Source organism: Mustela nigripes, chromosome 4 (genome assembly GCF_022355385.1).
Source record: "Mustela nigripes isolate SB6536 chromosome 4, MUSNIG.SB6536, whole genome shotgun sequence".
In the NCBI taxonomy this organism is placed as follows: Eukaryota; Metazoa; Chordata; class Mammalia; order Carnivora; family Mustelidae; genus Mustela; species Mustela nigripes.
This window is the reverse complement of record NC_081560.1, coordinates 144,588,281-144,605,198: the sequence shown is the minus strand read 5'-3', so window position 1 is coordinate 144,605,198 and position 16,918 is coordinate 144,588,281. Positions and strand designations below refer to the sequence as shown.

The 16,918-nt window shown below is 54.9% G+C and overlaps 1 protein-coding gene across 1 annotated transcript in view; it reads left to right on the top strand.

Moving 5' to 3' along the window:
- ZCCHC24 (zinc finger CCHC-type containing 24) overlaps nucleotides 1-16,138 on the top strand; it is a 60,626-nt gene extending 44,488 nt beyond the window's left edge. The window contains exons 3-4 of the mRNA XM_059397903.1: nucleotides 5,421-5,585; nucleotides 11,923-16,138. Of these exons, the coding sequence (XP_059253886.1) occupies nucleotides 5,421-5,585; nucleotides 11,923-12,036 (279 nt within the window). The 3' untranslated portion in view covers nucleotides 12,037-16,138. The remainder of the gene's footprint in view (nucleotides 1-5,420; nucleotides 5,586-11,922) is intronic.
- The last annotated feature ends 780 nt before the right edge of the window (nucleotides 16,139-16,918 follow it).

The window sequence follows — 16,918 nt, the reverse complement described above, 5'->3', positions numbered from 1 at the left end:
CCTCAGAATAATCTGACCAAAACAGAGATCCCCTCGGCAGCCTTCCTGATAGTTGTTTACCCAGCCCCCTGCTTGCATACCCCCAGTGACAGGGAGCTCACCATCTTACCATCAACCCTAAGAAATCGCATGAACTTTTGGGAAAAAAACATGGAGCCATTCTGAGAAAGTGCCCAGATAATGTCAGCATCATCTGCCTCTCTTCCCAGGCTTTCCTGGATGGCTCCTCCCACAGCCCCACCCAGCTTTGCTCTTGTGGCTCCTAGGCCCACCTCCTTTCCCCTCCCCCACAGCAGCCACGACCATCCACTTCCCAGGCTGCCCCGTGCAGGGATTGTAGCCATGGTGTGGAAGTCTGAGGACCCAGCCCCATCTCTCAGCTCAGCCCGTGGCCTGCTGTGTGTCCTTGAGCAAGTTGCCTGGCCCCCAGAGGCCCTGTCTGTGCTACAAGGGGTGGTGTCTGAGCGCCACTGAGTTTTGCCCGGGGTTGCTGGCTGATGTGATTCCCCAGAGGGGTACGTGGCAGGGGCCCGGGTCAAGAGAGCAGGTCAGACCTGGCACCCTTCCCAGCCAGGGCGGGCGGCCGCCCCTGCAGCGCGCTGGGCACTCAGTGTCTGTTTCATGTTGAAGTTTATGAGAAGAGGCCGGCCTTTCTGGGAGGAGGCAGGGGGAAAGTGTGGGGGGTAGAGGAGCCTTTGTTTCGTCAAAAATTCCTCCTCCCTTTGGCCCTGCCTTCCTCTGTAAGCATAAACAGTGTTGGGATAAGTCCTTCCAGGAAGCGGCTTCGGCTTCTCGCTGCTGGGCTGAGAGAGCTGCCCGCTGGCCCATCTTTCCCTCCCTGCATCATCTGCCTCTTCACCCCTGCCCTGCGGGTCACTTCTCCCCTCTGCCCGCAGGGGTGCAAAAGCCACCAGGCTGGGCTGAGCAGAGGGGCTGGGGGTTTCAGCTTCGTGGTGGGGATCACTTAAGGGTGACAGACAGCAAAAGGAAGCCCAGGGTAGCCTTGTGGCAAAGCCTCACACGCCGGAAGCTGGAAGCTCTTCGGCAAGTCCTGCCCCTGCCCCATGCCACCGTTTCACCATCTGTTAAATGGGTTGATGATATTCCTCACCCCACAGGATTATGGGAAGAGCTGAGTGGGAGGCTGACAGGCTGTGGTGGTGCCTCCTAAGCGTCTGCCCTCGCTCTTCCCTCTGTTCTCTGCTAGCAGCCCCCTGCAGAGCTTCCGTGGCCTTCCTCTCTCTTTCTTGGTTCCTTTCTGAAAATTCTAGAAGGTGAAGACACCTAACGCAGTCCGTTTTTTTGCCTGCCACCTCCCCAGCCCCCGGGGATAACAAGCCCACCCTCCACCCAGACCCCCTCTCATGTTTGGAGCTTTCCTCCCGTGATTTCCACGTCCTGATCTCAGCCCTAGCCTCTGCCTCACCCAGAACGCAGCGGCTACCAGCTCCAGCAGAAAATCACCTTGCTGATGGTCAGAGAGCGCTAGCAATGCCCAGCCAGCCAGCCAACCCTTCAGAGGCATGAATGCCGCCCACCCTTCCAGCCGCGCTGAAGGGCAGGCCCCTACCATTCTCCCAGATTTCCAGATGAGGAAACCAAGGCACAGAGAGGTTGAGTAACTGATGGAGGGTCCCCCAGATTGTCCCGGGCAGAGGCGGAAGGCCATCACTGGCATCTGACTGGGACTTCTGTGCTGTGGGTCACGTCCCAAGCACGGAGGTGTCAGAGCAGGGCCCTCCCCGGGTGGGAACGGTGTGCCGAGGACCTCTGGTCCTGCAGGAGGCTGGGGCCCCCCCGTCCCTGGGCCCTGCCCAGCAGTTCACACTCCCTGATGGATGGCTCCAGAACGGCTGGTTTTCTAATTACACCGTGTAGTGTTGCTTCCCAACCCTCCCCTCACTCCTGCCTCTCGTCTGCCGGCTTCTGTTTGTGGTGCCGGTTTCTCTGTATCATCTTTTTCATGTGGGCTTCCTTCCTGCTCGTCTCTGAAGCAGAAACCCTTTGGGACCAAATTGTCGGCCCTGCCAGGGATTGTCATCCTTCACTCGGCTGGGTGCCCCCTCCCTCTGACCCCCACCCCCACCGCCCTTTGCCCCAGCTGCAGGGCCTATCCGTTTCAGAATCAAGCAGTCCCCTTTCAGTCAAGGGGTCTCAAATCCTAACCCCTGGTGAGTCACTGAGTCACCCCAGGCCTACCTGTTATTCCCTTTTGAATGGAGGTGCCTTGGAGAGTAGAGACACTCGGGAAAGAGTTCACGTAGTACTTCTTTCAGCATTATGAGGAAGGGGGGGCACAGAAGCTAGAGTGGCTTCGATGTTGACATTCCAGGCACCAGGTGGGAAAGGTAGCCCTGGGAGGGGTTAGAGGGCTTACCGCACACCCACTAGCTTGAGACCAACAGAGCTCAAAGTGCTTTCCGAGGCATATGTTGACTCCTGTACTGCAGGGCGCCTGGAGCCTGGACACTGAGGGCTCCGCTTGGCATGACCAGCCTCTCTCCCCGACCTGCGAGTGCCGAGAGCCAGCCCTGTCTTAGGGCTCAGACAGAACCTCCTCACCAGGATATTATGGCTGCCAGGAAGGCCAAGAAAGATCCAAAAGATATTCGGCCGCAGGCCCAAGAGATCAGGGCAATATTCTTGTCACTTTCTAGATTTAGATTCACATACTCAGCACATATGTCCCTTTTTAGTGTTTCTTGAAATTCTAGTAGGCTGTCACCAAGCGGTAGTGCTGGCTCCCGGGAACAAGATGATTCCCAGAGGTAGCAATGATCACTTTGTGTGCTGCTATTGTTCTGTGTTCGTAAATCGTCATAATAACTAACACCGCTGTTTTATGTATCAGGCACTGTTCTAAGTGTTTCCTGCCTATTATCCCAGTTAATCCTCAGAACAGCCTTATATGGTAGTTCCTGTCATTACTCTTGTGAAGTAACTTGCCCAAGATCACAAAGCTAGGATTGGGATCCAGAGTCTGTGTGCTTAACCTTTATGCAGTCCTTCGTACATGGGCAATTACCCAGAGGAACATTACTGTAGAAACAGATCACCTCGTAATAAGCATAATGACACATGGGTTCCTGGAGGCTCTCGTTACAATGCAGATTCTAATTCAGTAGATGTAAGGTGAGGCCTGAGAGTCTGCATTTCTAACAAGCTCCCAGGGAATGCCGCGGACACAGTCTAGGACCCACACCTTGAAGAGTGCTGACGTAGAACCTGTGTTTAAGCCTGTCTCAGACCCGGAGCGTGCAAGCCCCGAAGATATGATGTCAGTGCAGGGAGCCGCTGGCCGGAATGGAGAGGACCCTACTTGACCCCAGCTGATAGTCACCACCAAGATTTCTCGAGCAATGTGGTCATAGTTCTAGGTGACATCTTCCATTTTCAAACACTGGAGTAACGAATCCAACTTTATAAAATACCGTGCTGCTCGTACACAAGTGTTTATAGCAGTATTATTCGTAATAGCCAAAGATTAGAATCAATCCACATGCCTGTCATCTGACGAACAAGGAAATAAAACACGGCATAGCCATATGATGAGGTATCATTTGGCAACAAAATGGAATAAAGTACTGATAGGTGCTACTACCTGGATGGAGGTTAAAAGCATTACATGGGGGTGCCTGAGTGGCTTAGTGGGTTGGGCCTCTGCCTTCGGCTCGGGTCATGATCTCAGGGTCCCAGGATCGAGCCCCACATCGGGCTCTCTGCTCAGCAGGGAGCCTGTTTCCCCCCACTCTCTGCCTGCCTCTCTGCCTACTTGTGATCGCTGTCAAATAAATAAATAAAATCTTAAAAAAAAAAAAAAAAAAGCATTACACAGACAGAAGCCAGGCCCCACAGGACAATTATTGTATGACTCTTCTGGATGGACTAGTTATAACAGGGAAATCTATAGACTGGTGGCTGCCCAGGGTTGGGGAAGGTGAGACAGTGGGGGTAGTCTGTCGAGTGGCTGTTAATAGATACAGGGTTTCTTTCGGGAGAGTATGACAGAATGTTCTAAACTTTGCTTGTAAGGATGGTTGTTAGACTTGGTGAGTATCCTGAAACCCATTGAATTGTATACCTTACACGGGTGAAATGTGGGATGTATGAGTCCTATCTCGCTGAAGCGGTTTAAAACAAAAAGGAAAAAAAAACACCATGCAGGAGAGAGCCAGTCTCTTCAATAGATGAAGTGCAGTTACAAATCCACAAGAAAAATCACAAACCCCAGGAGAAAAAAAATATCACCAAGGACATACACCAAGACTCAGCAAAGGAAACACGACGATTCTTAAATGCGTGGGGAATTCTCTGTTGTTTGTGATAAAAGACATACACATCAAATCCACTCTGAGAAGATTTTCTGCCTCTTAGATGGGCGACGGCGGAAACTTCCAGCAAGGAGATAGGACGTTATGTTGGTGCCCCTGCATTGTGGTGCGGTGGAAGCTGGGACTAACTCGTCATTACCTTTCACAATTGAAAGTGCACGTACCCCGCAGTTTTACTTCTGAGCATCTGTCCCACAAATGTCCTCTCCCATGTGCAAAATGTGACACCCGCCCCCCACACATCCACACGATTATTCATCATAGGGTTGTCTGTACACCAACCCGGAAGCTCTGTAATGGCACTGAGCAGACCCTGGAGCTCCTGGAGACTCCACACTGGTACAGCCATTAAACACAAGTCAGTAGGACTGTGTGTCCTGATTCGGGGAGAAGATAGACCATGATGTATCTTACAATAATAATAATATGCCCGAGCTAGATTATGAAGTGAAACAGGGAAGGCACAGAATCAATGCCTGGTGTGCCCATGGAGCAAGGGACAAGGACGCATGTGTGTCTGTGTGTGCTGCGTGTGTCTGTAAATGCAGAGCCCACTTCTGGGCTGGTGGGAAGGAAAGGGAGGTGGCCTCCAGGAGGGGAGCCGGTGGCTGGGCCCCGGGGGAGGGGAGACACCCCTTCGCTGTATCCCAGATTGCATACTTGCGCCCCTGTTGTCTCACCAACGACCATGCAGACCACACCTCCGGAGGGGACAGGGCATGCCAGAGATCACCTGTGTACAGGTACATGGAACTGCTAGCTGCCTTTCTAAGCTGTGAGTCAGAGAAGTCATTCCTGGCCATAGTCTCGTACTTTGTTCCCTGAAATCTAGAAAAGATGTGACTCGCCCACCACCTCCTGTTCTCTGACTCCCTGTGTGGGTCTCCTAGCCTTGGGATTCCCGCGCATGTGTGTGTGTGTGTGTGTCTGTGTGCACGCGCGCGCTCTGGGGCTGGCCTTGGCATTCTCTGGGTGGGGGTGAAAAGTGCCTTACCCCCTGCCTGCACAGGGAAGACTGTGGGGATCCTGTAGGGGCATCATTTTGGCCTGGTGGGCCCCAATGCCCTGTGTTTGCTTCCTGTCCTCTAGGCTCGCCCCAAAGGTGAGGGTCTGACCCCGTACCAGGGCAAAAAGCGCTGTTTCGGCGAGTACAAGTGTCCCAAGTGCAAGAGAAAATGGATGAGCGGGAACTCGTGGGCCAACATGGGGCAGGAGTGCATTAAGTGCCACATCAACGTGTATCCGCATAAGCAGGTGAGCGGGGCGGGGCTTGGGGGGGAGGAGGTGGTGGCCAGAGGGGCCCTCATGAGGGCCTGGGGGCTGACCTGGATCGTTATTGGGCCTTAGCTTACACCTGCATGTGACAAGGATGAGACCAGACCTCTCCAAGCTGGCCCTTTGTTGGTCTCCTCTGAAATGGAAGTTAGAGGTCACCACTTCCCTGGGAAGGGAAGGAGGTCAAAGGGGTGAGTTCAGCAAGACCCTGAGACTGCAGACCCAGGCGAGTTCTGAAACTGAGCTTGGGGTGCCGCTGCAGGCTGAGTGGGAATGCGGGGGCAACAGCGTGCTGCAGAAAACACGTCTCCTTCATTTGCTCGCCCACAGCTCCAGTGTTCCAGGCACCACGCGTGGGGCTGGTGGCCAAGGTGTACATGGGCATGTTGGAGGGTGGGGGGGGGGGGGGGCAGACGTGGTAAGGCAGCTTGTCCCAGGGAGGATCCACTCACTGCAGGCTGCAAAGAGGAGGTCTGTTTACTCTGGGACCCGAAGGATGGGAGGAAGCCAGACCTGTCACAAGTGGGGGGCAGCAATCTCAAGAAGACCATACAGCAGGTGCAAATGCCCTGTGGCCTTATGGACTTCGATGCTCAAGGCCCAAACCTCAGTGAAGTATCAGGAGAACTGAACAAGAGGAATGGGAGGAATGGGGTGGGAAGCTGAACGGGGTGCTTCCCAGTCTTGGGAGCCACTCAAAACCCACAAGCAATAGAGCTTTCAGCTTTATTTTGAGATGACTCTTCTGATGTATGCAGAGACTAGTCGTTGTACATCTGGGTGGTCAAAAATGAGGAGACCAGTGGAAAAGTCATGGCTATATTCCCATGCATGCTGGGAAGAGGGGTGGCCTTGGACCTGGGTCAGACGCAAAGTGTCCCTGGGTTGGATGTGGAAAGTGAGGAAGGGGCCCGAACCCATGAGAACGGTCATCAGCCTGAGTTGATGGAAGAGGGCTTATGGGGTGGGCAACCTGGACTGTAGGCAAGCCAGAGTAAGACCCAGGTGTCCCAAATAAAACCAAGAGTTCTTTGATACACATGTTACATTTGAGATGTGTCTGGAAATCTAAGTCAAAATGTCAAGAAGGCAGTTGGATTTGTTATGTTGAAGCTCATATGAGAAATCAAGGTGACTCCTACATACTTGGGTGTCATTGACCTTAAGGTATTCAAGAAGTGGATGAGATTTCCTGCAGAATGTAGACGAGGTGGAGACAGAACTCCCCAGATTATGTGTTGCAGAATCCCAGCACTGAGGGGTCAGATGGAGGAGAAGTCCATCAAGGAGGAGAACTAGGGAGTGTAGAGTCCTGGGGTCGGGACGTGCCACTTGAGGGGACAGGTGAGGCTCATGTAGAGATGTCAGGGATCCTGGCCATGGAGAAGTGCCTTGAGGATTTGGCACTAAGGAGGTGGTCCTCAAACTTCCTGGGCATCACTTTGACCTGGAGACCTTGTTGAACTGCAGCTTGGGTCTGCGATCCTGGAAGTCGATACCCTGCAGGTCAGGCATAAGGGCGGAGTGGGGATGTGGATTCACAGCGACCCACTGGCTGGGGCAGTGGCCACGGAGCCATGACGGGGGAGGGAGGGGTTGGTGGGACTGGGCTGCAGTGGGAATACCTTCACGGTCCACTCCCTTGAGGGGGTCTGACTGTAGAGAGCTGCATAGCGATGGGGCAGTCGCTGCGGTAACACAGATGGCATTGAGGCAAGTGTGATGGAGATGGGAAGAGCTCAAGTGTGTTACAAGTAAATGAGAAGGAGCCAGAAGGAGGCAAAAAGTTGATGATGCAGGGACAGGAGGGCAATGCCTTACCATGGGCACAGGAGGGAGGGACATGGTTGGTGGGTTTACTGGTGCAGAGAAGAGGGGCTTCCCTTCCAAGGCTTCTGTCTTCTCAAGAGAAACAGGACAGGAGGTTTTCAACTAGATGTGAAGGTGAGGAGGGGTGGGGTGGCCTTAGAGAAGGATGAAGGAGGAAGTGGGCCTCCCAGAGAGATCGAACTGTGTCCCCAGCCCAGGGAGGTGTGAGGTCATAACTGTCACTAGCGCTACCAGCCTGGTTCTATGACTTGCTTCAGCGGGGGTCACGGGGCAGGGGCAGGAGCGGGCCAGAGTCTGTGGACAGCGGCACAGGGCAGAGGTTCGCCAGGACTGCTGTTTTGAGGGTAGAAGGCTGCAGAGTTGGTGTGTTTGCAGAAGTGTGATGGTGTATGATCCTGGGGAGCCAGGGGGGCCCCGATGGACAGGGAGGTCAGTGCGGGGGGGGTGCTGCCCAGCACAGAGAGCAGTGTTCTGAAGAAGACCACGTCCAGGGTGTGGCCAAGGGGGCAGTGGGAGAGGTCATGTTGATGACGTTGTAGGGGCATTGAGGAACCAGGGCTGGGGCCAGTCTTCCCTCTGGAGGCTGAGTCACTAAGGATGGTGGGAGCAGGGGTTGGGGGTCTGCTGGAGGCAGGATGGAAAGGCAGGTGGATTTTGAGGCTCTTGGGGAAGGCACTGATGTTGGCTGAGCTCTGGGGGAGGGTGGAGGGGACTGGGAGGGAGTGGCCGATGGGGAGGGAACAGCGTTTGCAAAGTGGGGAGGCCAGGGTCAGGTACAGAGCATTGGAGGAGCTGAGGGGTGAAGCAGTGGTCAAAGGTGGGGGCCAGGCTGCATGGGGGTAGCTCCGAAGCCCTGGCTTGGAAATTGGTCTTTATTCTACCGGGAGCACGGTCGGAGTGGTGGGGGGCGGCAGGTAGAGAAAGGAGGGAGCCGTCTGAGCAGACTCTTGTGGTGGAAACATTGTGTGATTTCATGTCCCTCATGCTGGCTTCCCCTGCCTCTGTTTGCAGACCCTCCCTACCACCCCTCCCCCCAACCCCAGGGTCTCTGTGGTTCCCATCAGCCACACTGCATCACGCGGACAAACAGACTCAAAACTGGCCAAGGCAGTCCAGTGGACAGGGGTCTCCTGGCCCACATGCTAATGGCGTCGAGGGGGGAGACCGAGGCCTCGCAGTGCCAGGACAGGCCTGATGACCCATTGGGTAGGCCTGGTATTGTAGGAACATGTCCAGGGTCTGGGGCCAAGGGTGGCAGTTTAAAGGAGACATGGTGTCCTGGTTCCTGATTTCCTGCCAATTCCTGAGAAGGTCTGAGATCCCAGTCCAAAAACCCCTTCTCCCCTGTGTTGAATTAAGAGCGCACTTGCCTTTGAGCTGAACTCTGCTCTCACAGGGGCCCTCTCCTGGGCTCCATGTGCTTCTCACCTGGCCCTTCTCCCTCAGGGAGATTACAGGGGGGCTGGCGGGGGGGGGGGGGGGGGGCCCCGGGGGGGGGGGGGGGGGGCCCCCCCCCCCCCCCCCCCCGTGGTGGGGGGGGGCTCCTTTACTTCCCCTGCCGCCTGTCCCTCCCCCCACGCCCCCCACTGAGCTCTGACCTGTACGGCATCCATCCCCTGAGAACCCTCCACTTTCCCTCTCCTCCTTCCCCTGCCACATCTGTTTCCCGTCAGGCTCCAGCTGCAGCTCCCCTGCCCCCCAGGAGAAGAAAACACTGAAGGGCCTTGCCTCCCTGCTGGGGGTGGGGACAGCCCCGGGGTGATCTATCCCAGCAGCTGGAGGTTTTCCTTCACTGGACGGGAGTAGTCCTGACAGCATCCCCCAGCTCCTCCACTCAGCGGAGCCCGGACCCGTGGAGGGCAAGAGCACGGATGGGGTCATGGCCAAGGAGGAGGGGTGGTGAGGCTATGGCAGGGATATTTCCCCGGGGACTCAGCTAGCTCCCTTGCCCCCCGCCTGCCCCCAGTCCTCCATAGTATTAGCGATAGCAGCAATAAGCCCTTGTGGGAATACTGGTGGACACTGCAGGTAATTATCTTATTTACTCTTCACAGCCCCTTATCAAGTAGGTACTCTTAGTTACCCCATTTTATAGAAGAGGAAGTTGAGGCACAGAGAGGTTAAGTAGCTTCTAGAGGTCACACAGCCATTATTAAGTCTTGCAGAGCTCTTTATGACCATAAAGTGCTTTAAGGCAGTCGTCTCGTTCCCTGCTATCTCTGTCACGCACACTCTCTAAGTGTTCTTAACCTTCTGCCCGGCTTACAGAAGGGGGCGTTGAGGTTCTAGAGCAGAGAGCTCTTACCCAACAGCCCCGGGTAGATAGGGGAAGCTGCACGCCCCTGGGCAAGACCCTTACCGTCTTGGAGCCTCGGTTTCCTCATCTGTAATACTTAAGGATAGTAATAGGCTCCTTGTAGCGAGGTTGTCTGGTTAGGTGTACGGTCTGCATGGCCATGCTTTGTGGAGTGTAAACCATGGGGGCAGGGGTGGTGTGGGACCTGCCTCTTCTGGCCTCTCTGGCCCCACCCGGTAGACTGGTTCAGGGGGGTGCCCTGGCTAGCATGGACAGTTGGGGAGGAGAGCTGGAAACCAGGCCGAGTTTGACCTGGGGGCGGGGAGACTTGAGGACTGTCCCTCTCAGACCTGTGGGAGCCCCTGTGTGGTAGGGATGGTGGGAAAAGGGATAGGGAGCCAGACTTCAGCTCCAGGTCAGGAAGCCCTTATTAGAGCCAGGCAGCTTGGCTGGCAGGGAGCTCCCAGCCCTGGCTTGCAGGCCATGCCGTGGGCTGCTGTCGGTCTTCCTGAGATGCCTGGGACAGCAGGTCTGGAGGCCTTCCGGGCCGCTCAGGTTGGAATCACAGCTTCAGTGCCCCTTTCCCTGGTGGTACACCCCCGCCCATCAGTAATCACAATGAACTATGTGAGGAGCTCTGCTCTAGTCTTTCTTTTCATTGAGTTGTAACAACAACATCACGAGAAAAGTGTTGCCAACGCCCCCTTTTACAGACGGGGACATGGACAATCGGAGGGACCAGGTAGCTTGCCCAAGGTCACACAGCTTGTAGGTTGTTCAAGCCCCTGTCTGACACAAAGCTAAAGTCTTCCTCCTCTCCCCTGGCCAGGAAAGCTGGTCATGTTAAGGCCCTTTGGACGAGGCCAAGGCTCCTGTCCATTTTGCAAGCCTTCTCTGGGTGGCTTTAGGCTTAGAAGCACATAGGTGGGTTTTGTGACCCTCGGACCTTGGACCTTGGCCTTCCGTCATCTCTGTGCTCTCCTCCTGGAGGTTTAGGGTTCTTTCATTTCCCAGACTGCTCTCAGTATCTGCTTCAGACTGGGGATTGCATGACGGGCCCCAAAAGCCTGTGTACTGCTTTGGGGAAGATTACAGTCTGCCCGTGGCTTCCCTCCAGGACCATCTCCGGTCACAGCCACTGACATCAAGGTCCGTGGCCCCGAAGCAGCCTGTGCTTCCTGCCTCCTCTCCTCAGCATGTAGGTCCCAGCTGTCCCTGAGCAGCTTCCTCTGCATCCCCCCACATCTAGGCAGGGGACCCTTCTGCAGGTGGGGGTTCTGGGCGGGAGCTTCGACTGCCAGCCAAGAGACTATGTGCCTCAGGAGGTGTGCCTAATAGCCTCCATAAATTTTCCAGGGAAACAAGTCTCTGCTGGCTTTTGCGAGCCAGGATGGGAGGGAAAGAGGGAGCAGGAAGCTCCTTATGTCCCATAAGTGCTCTCCTGCGTGCCTAATGCTGCCTAGTTTACAAACATCTAGACATCCAATTCCTCCCACTGCTCCACAACTGAGGTCCGATGAGGCCCACTTTCCAGATGCAGAAACTGAGGCCCCCCTGAGGTCACAAAGTGCGTGAGTAGCATCACAGGTCTGGCAAGCCACCTCCCTTCTCTGGGTCTCAGTTTCCCTGTTAGGACACAGTGGAGTTCTGCTCCTTTGGCCACTCAACGGACAGGACAAGGACTGTGCCAGACCCTGGGGTAAGGGACACTGGCTACTAACCTCACAGAGCCAAGAGCTCATTTACCCCAAGCCCAAAGCATGGCAGTGACAGGTCGCCTGGGCAAGAGTGCCGAGTGTGCTGGGTTAGGAGACATGGGCTTGGGTCCTCCCTGCTCTGGGCCTCGCTTTCCTCATCTGGGTAATGTCTGTGCACCACCGTCCTGCCTGTGTCCTGGGCTTTCATGAGCTTCAGGGGTGGCTGCTCTGACAGTCCAGGGGGAGGCCAAAGTGGCATCCAGACCTTGAGGGTCCAAGAGCCCCTCCTCCCTGGGCTAAGCACTTGCCACAGGCCAGAGGCAGGAAGGGCCCGGGTCCCTAGGGAAACAACCTCGGGGACCCCAGACTGTCTCCGGGCACCCGCACCCCTGTCTATCTTGTGCTCTCTCCATCCCTCTCTCTGCATCTGTCTCACTCTCCCTGCATCTCTCGTCTTCCTGTCTTTCTCTCCCCTCCCCCTTCCTCTCTGCAGAGACCCCTGGAGAAGCCCGACGGCCTGGACGTGTCCGACCAGAGCAAGGAGCACCCCCAGCACCTCTGCGAGAAGTGCAAGGTGCTTGGTTACTACTGCCGCCGGGTGCAGTGAGCCAGCCCACCATGCCCGCAGCCGCCCGCCCAGCGGCCGGAGGGGACGCCACTCCCTGTGCCTCTCCTCGTTGCCGTGTGTCCTGCAGCCTTACACGCCTGGGCGGGGGTGTCTTAGGTTCTCGTCCCATGTGTGTTGCCAAACAGTGTTACGGACGTGGCTGCCCCCACCGAATGCTGGGGCTCTCTGCAGGTGGGCCTGGGGTCTGTGTGGAGGGGACAGGGGTAAGCAGAGGTCAGCACCCAGGACCCCATAAAGCTCTTGGTGTCCCCTGCCGGCGGTCTTCCTCTGAGGCTCCCTTTGGGGTGAGCAGCCTTGTATTGGCCACAAGTGCACTAAATGTACTGTGAATCCCAAAGCCTGCAGGGGACTGTCTCCCCAAGACTAGCCAGGCCTCCTTCTCTGCCCACAACCTTCCAGTTTGCCATGTGTGCAAAGCCACTCTCAGAAAAGCCCTACGTTTGTGTCCTGTTTGAGTCAGCAATCCTGGCAAGCTGACCCCTGTTCTAGCAGCTGCTGGGGAGTGGGCATCTCTGCCCTCTGCCCACCATGAGCCCCAGACCCCACTGCCTGTGATGTCATTAGCATTGCATACCCTAGACCCAGAGGTCAGGGACAGGGAGGCGCTGAATGTTGGCCAGTGTCCCACAGTGTGGCCTGGGACACATCAGACAATGCCTCTCCCCGCCCCCACCACACACTTCGCCCCACTTGGGATTAGATTTTGTGCTTGGATTGTGTCAGGCCCCTTCCCTATCCTTGTCCTTCACCCACACCCACACTGGGGTCCACCCCCTGATGGAGGCCGTAGGGCCCGGTGTGGAAGGCCCTCTGGCAGGACAGACACTGGCCTGGTGGTCTGGAGACCTAGGTTCATGTGCCAGCCCTGCTGCTCACACACTACGAGGAGGCCTCAGGAAGGACTTCTCGACTCTGGACCCTCAGGGCGCCCGCTAGTTAAGTGAGGGAGGGTCTCTGGGGTGCACAGGCCCAATTCGGTTCTTCCCATGAAGCTTTGTCCGGAGAGGCCCACCAAGCCCCACACTGCACATGGTCCCCCGTCGGTCACTTTGAACACAGCGGAGGGATGCCTGTCCTCCCCTGTCACCACCTGTAACCTCTGCCCTTCCTGATGTCCCCATCCCACCTCTGCAAAAATGAGGGAGAAGAATCCCCCTCACGTGAGGCCGACCCGTCGTAAGCTACAGAACCTCTCGTTTATAAAATGGGACAATGATTTCCTACCTCCCAAGGGAGCAGGGAGGCCTCTGGGCAAGTCACGCTGGTCAGGGCGACCGCAGTCCCGGCTGGCGGGAGGGATCACGCTCGCCTCGCTGCTCTCTCCCCCGTGAGAAGCCCTATTTTTACTGCCCCCTCATCTCTCCTTTCTCCCAGGGAGCGGGAGAGAGCCGGCTGGCGGACCGGGTCACTTGGTTTTGCCCCAACATTATGCCTCTGTGGAAAAACAAACAAACAAACAAACAATTCAGACCGTGCAATGGGCCTGAAATTCAGTGTTTACCACGGCTCAAGGTCACCCAACTGGGGCCTGGTCGCCTTTTGTTTTCAAATGAAAATGCTGTGTACAACTGAGGGGTTAGAGGGAAGTGATAACCAGGGGTCCAGGGAGCAAGTTGAAAAGATGGTGTGAGTGTGTTTGCAGCTGGGGAGGGGGGCGGGGGGCGTGCCTGCAGGGGCGATGGGGGGGGGCGTGTCCTCTGAGCACTTAACAAGAGGCTATTTGCTCCAGCTTGAGCCCGTGACCACCTCCGCGCTGCCCACAGGGGCAGAGGGCCCCGCAGCCAACTGTGAACACCCTACCTCCCACTGGGAGTGCCACCGCGGAGTCCCTCCCAGTGTCCCCTGTCTTCTCCATGGTGGCAAGGGGAGCTGTAGCCATCCCGGCCCAAGGCTTTCTGTCCGCAAGGAGAAGCTGTCACTGTCAGTCACCCTGGTGCCGTGCGGAAGGTGGTGTCCGCAGTGGTGGGCGGTGTGCTGGTCTCTGCTGTGAGGACCAGGACCCAGCCCTTCCAGGGACCGGGTCCCGGGAGACCCAGAGCCTGCCAACCGTGCTGCGGTGGTGAGGGCAGCCCACACCCTAAAAAGAACGAAGGCTCCAGACTGCTGAAGGCTGGGACCTTCCCCGGGGCCAGTAGGAAATGGGATATCCCCCCAAAGTGACCTTCCCAGTAGGCCTGTCTGTCGTCTGTGCAGAGCTGGCCGAGGTGGGGGCTGGGCCCTCCTGCCCAAGGCAGCCCCTCTCTGCACTGCCCACCCCTGCATGGCTCTGGCTGAATCTGGGGGCTCTCTGTGGGCAGCCCCAGCCGGGTACTGTGAGAATTAAGTGCTCAGAGGGCCCGAGAGCCCGGGAGACAAGAAAGTGTGTGGCTTGTATGTTCAAAAGGGACAATCGCCTGCAGTTAGTAGATCTGGTGACCTAGTTGAGAGATAACGGCGTTTAACCCGTATGAAGTATTCGATAGTTCTACTTGTGAATTTGTATTTATTTTGAGTTATACTTGACACAGAATTCCTTTTTTTTTTTTTAAGAAAAATACTATGTGTGTATTTTGAAAAAAAATCATAGATGTTAAAATTTCTTCTGGTTACCAATTTTTCTCACAACACTGAATTTGTTACCTTCTCCCGAAAAAAAAAAAAAAAAAACTTCACGGTTATCTTTGTCTGTATATATTTGAGGGCCTTTTTTTAAAAAAAAGAAAAAGAAAAAGAAAAATATAATTGCTTGATTTTTGAGATTTAAAAAAAATAAAGAGAGGCATTTTCAAAAACTTCGGAGCTTTCAGGAGGGCACCAGAATATCAAATGAAGATGTCTGGAAGTATTTTTGCAAACCTTCTGTTTGAGCTGCAAGAAAATATTTATGGTGAGAACTTTTCTCTTTTTTCCTATTGTTGGGTTTGTTGTTGGTTTTTTTTTTGTTTGTTTGTTTCATTTTGTGTTTGGTTTGATTTTTTACTATGCTTTGATCTGTAAAAAGTATGCAACTGAACTACATTAAGAAGGAAATATTGTCTACATAGAATATTATATGAAGTTGGTACATAATTCTGATGAGAAAAAAAAAAATCTTTGCAATTCTTTAAGCCATATTGTTATTCTGTGTTGTTTTCCTTGGATGAAAATATCAGTATTATGTAGCCAAGCATATTATTCGAGTGCTTAGACTTATTAATATGTTCGTGTCCTGTATTTATACATGTGTGTATTTTGGAAAGTATTGCTTTTTTTAAGGGAAGCTATTATTAGATAATGTAGCCAAAAAGGGAATAGTGACCCCTTTGAGCCTCTCCAGCTGAGGGTAAAAACACAGCATTGTAATCTGTTCTTTTGCACCTTCTTATTATTATCTTGTTATTATGGTTATTAACTTTGTGGGGGTGCAGGGAGTGGGCCACGGAAAGAGGGGGCCTAACAGTATTACACAGCCAGCTTAGGTGACTCACCAGCCCCTCCGTGGTCGGCCAGCTCCAAAGATGGCCTCCTTGGCCTGGTGGAGGGCTCCGGTCAGCAGGGCCCAGGAGGGAAGAGTAAACAGGAGGTTGACTTCTCCACGGCCCTCTTTGGAGCTTTGTCATTGGAGCCACGCCTCTGGACCCCATGCTCTTTGAACTGGGATGTGCCAACCAGAGCCCTTACACCTGCCTCCAGCATCAAATAGACTTGAATCTACTCTAAATGCATATTTAATCCAACATCACTACATTGTAGCCCAGAACAACAACTAAACGGTAGTGTGGGAGGCGTTCCGGCCTTCGGGGAGGTGGCTGAGCCGTCCCCAAGGGCTGGTGGCAGAAGGGCCCATCGCCGTCTGTTGCCAACCTTGCCGTCGGACCTCCTCGTTCCCGTGTGGTGACCCTGTCCATGTCTGTATCTGTTAATACGTGTGTGTCCAGCTAAAAAGACAAACAGAACCCGTGGGCCCGGCTCGGAGGGTGCGTGGAGAAGGCTCCCGGTCTCTCCGAAGGGCTGCCCTCGGGATGGCATTCCGTTGTGTGCCTTATTCCTGGAAAATCTGTATACGGCTTGCCTATAGCAATATAGCCTTTTCATGCTGTATTAAAAGAACTTTTAAAAGCAAGAGTGGCTCGTGGGTTTCCTTGTTTACGCAGAGCATCAGGGGGAGCTGGACGTCGGCACAGATGCGTGAGGCCAAGCCGAGTGGGAAGGACTCGGAGCTGCCTTTCTCCTGTCCCAGGTCTGGGGCACCTCGTCCTTGCCCTGCCTCCATGCCATTGATTTGCCTGCTCCCAGCCCTTCTGCCCCCACGTGGACACTCTCCAGACTCAGGGCCCTTCCCAACTCAGGCCCAGACTGGGCGAGATTGTCAGCACATTAGGTCACACGTTAGCTCAGCAATGGGACTCCCGGGTGACCATATATAGGAGTGAATCTTCCTTGGAGGCAACAACCCCGGGCCCCACCGCCCGTGGCCACACTTGGCCCTCTTGCCAGGCCCGGGATTTGGGCCTCAGACCCTGGGCATCACCCAATGAGCAAATGGAAATGTCCAGGCCCCCTGGGAAGTCCCCAGGAGAGGGAACAGAGGATCTCTCTTCTGAATGAGCCAGGATAAGGCCAAGCTGTCACAAGGTGAGGCTTTAGCTGAGAGCCACGGAAAGGAAGCCATGGATGTTGAGAAGCTACCCACACACAGGGCCCCTCGGACCAGGGCCAGTGCTCTGGTCCCTCTCAACCTTGCTATTCTTTGGAATCACCATGGGCGCTGTGGTCCCACCTGAGAGATGCTCGAGGACTTGGCCTGTGTCCTCAGGTCTTTAAAGCTCCCCAGAGAAGTCCCATGTACAAGGTTGAGAAATGCCAGGTTTTGAAATGGTCTCTCGCGGTCCTGTGGGGCCAG